Below are 7,174 nucleotides of genomic sequence, written 5' to 3'. Positions count from 1 at the left end.
CTAGACTGTAGCAGGTCTGAAGAGGACAACTGCAGACTGATTTCCCGCACCCATCCATTTATTGAGATTTCTTCTGCACAGGTGTGGAGGCAAGAAAATGTGGCGATCTGGTAAACAGTAAATGATCAATGTGGTTGCAATCTATGATACAGTTCACTTTGGTTCAACAAACATTTGCTGAATGTCTATGATGTGCAGAGACTGATGAATCAGTTCAAAACTTCCCAGTTTAAATGACTAATACAGTGGTTTTCAACCCTGGCTGCACTTGAGAATCCTAGCAGCTTAAAAGACAAAAACAGAAACAAACGCGGCCTGGGGTCCCTCTCCAGAGATTTGGATTTCACTGGTTGGGGGGTGATGGAGTGTGAGTATCAGTATTTTTTAAAAAGCTCCCCAGGTGGGGGCTTCCCTGGTGGCGCAGTGGTTGAGAGTCCGCCTGCCGATGCAGGGGACACGGGTTCGTGCCCCGGTCCAGGAAGATCCCATATGCCGCGGAGTGGCTGGGCCCGTGAGCCATGGCCGCTGAGCCTGCGCGTCCAGAGCCTGCGCGTCCGGAGCCTGCGTTGCTCCGCAACGGGAGAGGCCACAACAGTGAGAGGCCTGCGTACCGCAAAAAAAAAAAAAAAAAAAAAAAAAAAAAAAAGCTCCCCAGGTGTTTGAATGTGTAGTCAGGGGTAAGAGCTTTATGTGGCCATATGTAGAAAGTCTGGAATAAGGGCTAAATTTAGATTTTAAGCAGTGGAAAGCTATTGTAGGTTTTTGAGCAAGTGAGGAAACAGGAGGATGGCTGTAATGTGGGAAACTTCTCCTGACTGTACTGGGCAGAAAAGACTGGAGTCAAGAAACACTAAAAACAAAGAGACCTGGTAAAGAGTCTACTGCAATAGTTCAAGTAAGGGGTAATAAGATCCTAAACTAAGCAGTAGCCTTGAGAATGGAAAGAAGGGGTAAATTTCCTGGAAAGTGCAGGGCCAGGCAATTGTAGGACTGTTAAGGGCAAAGGGAGCAGTCCAGGCTGCCTCTGGGGCTATGGCAGGAAAGGAGGACAGTGACCAGAGAGGTTCTCTTTCCCTTGCCCAGACCCACCTACCTCCACATTCCCACCTACTCTGAGACTGCAGAAGAAAGAACTTCTAGTATCTTTGGAGTTAAGAACTTATGAGAAGAACAAGAATATAGACACTTGGCTTTCAGGGGAAAAGTTCAAGGGCTGCTAACCTAAGCAATAAAGACTGAATATATTCGGGACACAAAATTTTAAGATGAAGCAAAACTTCATATATTTGCAAATTTTCTTTACCACAGAATTTTGATACAAAAAGAAATCATTCTCCTATCCAAGGCATTTACTCTCCTGCCCTGACCAGAGAGGACACAAACAATACCATTAATTTCTGGGCCACCTTATAACACTAGGCTCAGCTCATAGAAAAAATACAGAATCAACTGCAGCTTCAAACATCTTCCTAGATGCTGCCTAAGTCAGAAAGGAAGAGCCAACACAATAAAACTAGTAGGGTGGGGTGGCATGGGAATATAAGCATTTATTTGGAGTGTAACCTGGTACTCCAAACAAAGGCTCTATTATCCTCAGCTGAAAGCTTTTAGGGCGTAAGGAGGAAGTGAATGGGATGACCGACTTGAGATAGCACCAAAAGAACAGAGATGACTTCACAGTCCTGGAAGATGGCAAAAGGCAGAGAGAAAAGACTGAACAATTAAAAGTGAACTGGGACATACCTTCGATGCTGGTACATCTCAAATTCCATTTTCCCCTCACCCTTCCCCAAATAACCAGACCATTTAGTTAACCTCTCTAGACAATGCTTGATCCAACAGATCATTCTAGAGCACAAAAAAATATATAGTTGTTATTTTATTGTAGAAGAAAAAATATTCCTAAGTATTTGTTAAATAACAATAACTCCTGACAAAATCATTCTTCAGGGTTCTTGGGCCTCACCATCTGGTCAAACACAGCAAGCTCTCCCTCAGCTTTATGATAAGCTTCATTAATATTGCCATAAACCACAGAAAAACCCAAAGATTTTCTAAATGGCTTCCAAATTTCTGCATAGATGCCCTTAATTAGTCCAAAGGTAAACAATAAACAAGTTGGCAGAGAAATTAGAAGGAGCTCTGAGAGGGGGAAAAAATGTTAACAACTGGTGAGTCTAGAACAAAGGGTATATAGGTGTTCATTACAACATTTTTTCGACAATTTTTTAGTTACAGGCAGACTGAAAAGTTGCTTTAGCACGATCATGCTATTTTCCAGATGTGCCTAAAAAACATATTCAATTATTTCTTTTCAAACCAGAAACAGAAAATCAGTTCTCCCCAAGGTGATACGTTCTATTCTGTTTAAAAAAGCTTCCAGAGCTTTCTGGAAAGTTTAAATTAAGGGGCTACCAGTACACTGATATGGTTTTATAGTTCTTGGGAAGTGTCTGAGTCAAACTCTCATCGAAGGTCTGTGATGGTCACTGCTCTGTCCACAACAGTCACGTGGCTGCAGCTCTGCAACAGGGAAAAAGAAAGAAAGGGAAAGTCCTGGAAAATTCTGGAAAGTCATCTTTAAAACTCCTTACTTGTTGAAGTCATGGAAGATATCTTTTACTTAACTTCCTGTGTGTTTTCTTATCTTTGAAAAGCAAGTTTAAAAGCTATTTACAATAAGCAGTTCACTGCCTAACTTCTTATATCTTTTGTATATTGTCATGATATATAAATATGTATGTTTTAAAAAACCCCAAACAAACAAAACTCCTATTTACAATGCTTATTCTGGCTAGTGGTTCCCAGGCTGGCAGCCAGACTGCTACTTAAATGGCTGTTATGGTACGGGGTCTGGGAATTATTACTTCCACCAACCCAGAATCAATAGGCTGTAGCCTGAATCAATGTGGGCCCATATACCTTCATTTATTTTTCAAATGTATGTATATTCTAGAGTCATTCATTAAATATACATTTATTTTAAATAACTGCTGGATTCATTGCAGTTTTTTGGGTTATTATGTCAACCAGATAATAAAGTACACCTACTCTCACATGGGGAATACTCCCTCTTGGCATGCATAAGGGTTCATCCTAACTGAAAGCCTAGGCATTTCTGGGGGATCGTACAGCCTCTGTTTCAACATCCTGGTACCTAGACATTTATTACAGTCCAAGGCAGGCTAACCTATTTGTGAACAAGTCTGTCAGAAAGTTCTTTCTCATACTCAGCTGAAAACTGTCATCCCACAGGGTCTTAAAGTTTTAGTTCTGGGAGTCACACCCAATACCTTTTTATACAACAATTCTTCTAACGTTTACAGTCAGTTCTCAGATGCTCCCTGGGGTTCTCTCCTAAACATCCCCAGTTTCTTTTATGTGACAAGGGTCTGACTCCCTTTTCCATATTGGTCACTTTTCAGGGAACCCAAAAGAAATAATAACACTCCACGGCCCGCACGGAGTGAAGCAATACTATCACGTTAGATGTGAGGGGGAAAACTGAAACATACTTCTCAGCAACTGGAACTTTTTACTCACGGAATACCACCTGGGGAAAAAAACTTTCTAATAAGGTCACAAAAATCCCTGTTATCTAAAATCAAATGAAAAGCAAAATTCCACAATTAAAGATACTTAAGTGCCTTTTTCTTTTGAATTCAAATCTCTTATTGAAGTGCAGGCTTAGCAACTGATGATGATGAAGGAAAAAACCTGACATTTAATAAGCAAGCTACTGCACTTGGTACTTTCTGTGCGTCACTTCATTTAATCCTGTCAATAACCCTATTCAAGTATGTATTATTATTATTATCATCTTCATTTACAGATGAGAAAGCCGAGGCCCAGGAAGGTTAAGTAACTTGATCAAAGACACACAGTCCTTAAGTAGCAGAGCTAAGACTCAAACTCCTTCCTATCCCACACCGCTTCCCATGTATGTTTTTATTAGGAAGATTTGGAAAAATAAGTGACAAGGCTGATCTTCTATGTGTGTCACAAAGGACAATGTGCCTCAGCAGCTCTTACTGTCCTCCCTGGTTAAAGCACAGCTCCGATTTCTTCTACATAGATACATACACAGAAGAGAGGCGGATCCTTGCTGTGTGGATGAAATCCTTTCTGGCGACAGGAAGAAATCTCCTCTAGTCCGTGGTCAGTTAGTCTAAAGAATCCAGTTCTGAAATAAGAAAAAGCAGGTCTAGAATCAAGCAAAGGTGTCCCCTCAATCACACACACACACACACACACAGTGCAGTGAAGAGCTCACTTTGAGACAGCCTCAAAAGTATGCTGGCTCATAGGTCTCTTCTCTGGTGAATGAATCAGAGAATGACTCATCACCGCCACCACGCTACATTTACTGGGAGAATTCATAGTAAATAACAGGATTTAGAATGAAAAAGAAGTTAACTTTTGGAGATAATCTGTTGGATTTTGAAATTTTCTAATCTGATATCAATCTCTTGAAATTCCTACTGCTTCAAGTCAAACACTTCAAACTTTTTATGTCCTTTTCTTATAAAAGCATCTAGGTTGTTGCTTGGATACTTTTGTAAACAAGTTAGAGTAGGTTTATCAGGATATAGGACTTAAAAGGAAGCCTTTTTAAAAAGCCAATCCATACCACAATCTATATATTTTATAGAGGACAAGGTCTTAAGAATGGAGAACGTTTCCTCTGAGGTTATCTCCTTGCAAAACCCTGAACCACACTCTATGTACTTACTCCTGGAACTTGGGGGAACAAACAATGGCTATCGACTCTGGCAACATCATCTGGTAGGAGCAGTGAGTGTGTAGGTCTACACTGGAGAGGAAGGCGGTCTGCGTGGGATGAGTCTGAGAAGAGAAGAGAAGGCAGGGACCCCTTCAGCGAGAATACACAGTCAAGCCTGGCCCATGAAGGAAGGTAGAGCCAAGTAATTCTCAATAACTTGCCACGATCTCCTTACGTACAAAGCCATTAGCAGCCATGAGGAATATGCCTGAAGTTCATAATAAGTAATAAACCTCCTTCCCAGCACTGTAAATGAGTATAGTGTAACATGAGTATGTGAAGAGACTCAATTTCTAATTGACCATCAAGACTTATCTGGCTACTCACAGCTCTCTCAACACAATGGCATCTCCCATACTGGATCAGACAGTACCTGCTGCCCAATACAACAACCTAGTAGAAGTCAAGGACTTAACAAAGCACAGTTAGATGAATGATTCTTCTTCCTGATGGAGGGGTTAAAAGGTCAAGCATGAGCCTGGGGCTCTATAGGCAAAAGTAGCAAAAGCTGTCCTGTGGTTAAAGCGTATCTTTCAAGGTTATGAGAGGCAGAGGGTTACTGGGATTTCAGAAGGGTAGTTAAATCACACAAAGGACCCTGTCTTATTTGAGAAAAAGACCAAGATATTGAATTTTGAGGGTAATCAGTTAAAGCACCATCTAAATTACATTCAGTTTATCTCATCTGTTTTCAGTTACTTAATGGTTTTTTGGCCACGCCTCGTGGCTTGTGGCATCTTAGTTCCCCAACCAGGTATTGAACCTAGGCCACAGCAGTGAAAGCACTGAGTCCTAACCACTGGAATCCCACAGTTATTTAATGTTTCATTGATCACACTCTTTGTACACAAATGGACCATATAATGACTTACGTTCATCTCAGAGGGGGTGTGAGATAACAAGGATGGAAAAAGAAAGAGCCAATATGACTCAAAAAGACCACCAATCTTTACTGACAGAAAAGCACAGAAAATAAATATGTGCCCTTGACCAGTGTTTTCAACCCTGTTGTGCAAAAATGAAGCTTCTGAGGAACTTGTCAAAAGCACAGGCTCCTGCACCCCACCCTGGAAATATCCATCCTGAGAAGGAAATTTTTTTCTTTAAAGCTCACTAAATGATTCTTATTAAATGATTCTTATGTGCAGCCTCATCTGAGAAGCACAACTGCATAGAATGCTGTGACCTGCTCATTGTGGAAGAGGTCTGCAATACAGGAACATGTTAGCTGAGTGCTGACAGTAAATCTACACACAGGTCTGCATGGGGAAGGAAAGAACTTTCATGACCACAAGGGAGAAACAGTTTCTACCTAATAAGAATATGATCCTATAGACTGTTAGGGACAAACGGCCTGTGCCAACACCCTACACCCCATGGTTACAACCTGAAATTTTAACTGAGAACAAAAAAGACCTACACAAGCTGATGAAGGTCTCCTATCTAAAGTTGGGTTAGCTAGAAAGATGATATACAGATACATAGCAGGGGATCAATAAATAATTGTTAAACTAAACCCAAAAAATCTTGTTTGAGCCTCTGCTCCCCACTAACTACTGCACCTTCTCTCCTTCCCTTTACAGACAAGTTTCTTGAAAAAACAGTTATGCTCACTGTGTCCACCATGCTGGTGACAGAGGCAGGCATTTTTAGGAAGAGAAAACGATACACCAAAGGAGCAGAAATAAGTGAGGAGAGTGAATGCTCAGGGCAGCCTGGGTGCCTGAATGAGTAGGGCAGCCACAGGAGAGCAATGCCAGGTAAGACAAGGTGAAGGAGTGCCTTGAATACTGAGTTGGGGGTTACACAATAGTTGGTGATAAACATGACCATACAAAGTTTTTGACCAGGGAACCTGATTTATAGCTGGCAAGGTACAGAAGGAAGAACTGACCTTTTGCCTTCTCCTCTTGCCAATTTTAAGATCTGAGCAAACGTTATGGTCTGCTTTTGTTTGCTTTCAATCCCAAGTTAGGAAGGAATGCTACAGAAATATCATGGGGAAAAAAAGCTGGAATACTATCAATTTAGGCTCTAAATTTCTTCCTAGCTGGGCCCCCACTGATATTAAAAATCCTTTTACTCATTTGTGGCTAAGATCTACCTGAAGTCTAAACAGAAATTATTCCAAACTTTCCCCATCTTCTCCAGTTTTTAAACTTACCTGTCTCCTCCTGCTGGGCAGTGGATCTAGTTGTTGATAGCAAGATCACCTAAAATGAGTTCCCTCAACCCCTCCAATTATAACCTCAAAAATCTCTCGGTATCTTTCTTTCTTCCTTCAATTCTGTCTCAGAGGAGTGAGTGTTTTCTCCCCCATATGAAGATGACTCCCTTTTTGTACTTCTGATTTAATACTTTCCTATCTTCCATTACCTTGTCTCTCCTGAC

At 41.1% G+C, this 7,174-nt stretch overlaps 1 protein-coding gene across 3 annotated transcripts in view; it reads right to left on the bottom strand.

Annotated features, from left to right (window-relative positions):
* Window positions 1–1,863: 1,863 nt before the first annotated feature.
* STAMBP (STAM binding protein) overlaps window positions 1,864–7,174 on the bottom strand; it is a 34,313-nt gene continuing 29,002 nt past the window's right edge. For 2 of the 3 annotated variants that reach the window (XM_032653040.1, XM_032653043.1), the window contains 3 exons: window positions 4,733–4,845; window positions 4,084–4,183; window positions 1,865–2,523 (listed from right to left, as the gene is read on the bottom strand). In XM_032653040.1, the coding sequence (XP_032508931.1) occupies window positions 2,467–2,523; window positions 4,084–4,183; window positions 4,733–4,845 (270 nt within the window). In that variant the 3' untranslated portion in view covers window positions 1,865–2,466. Of the gene's footprint in view, window positions 2,524–4,083; window positions 4,184–4,732; window positions 4,846–7,174 lie in introns of all 3 variants that reach the window. The other variant, XM_032653041.1, reaches the window with a different exon arrangement.

Source organism: Phocoena sinus, chromosome 13 (genome assembly GCF_008692025.1).
Source record: "Phocoena sinus isolate mPhoSin1 chromosome 13, mPhoSin1.pri, whole genome shotgun sequence".
In the NCBI taxonomy this organism is placed as follows: Eukaryota; Metazoa; Chordata; class Mammalia; order Artiodactyla; family Phocoenidae; genus Phocoena; species Phocoena sinus.
Note: the sequence above shows the minus strand (reverse complement) of the source record. Positions and strands in the feature narration are given on the sequence as shown.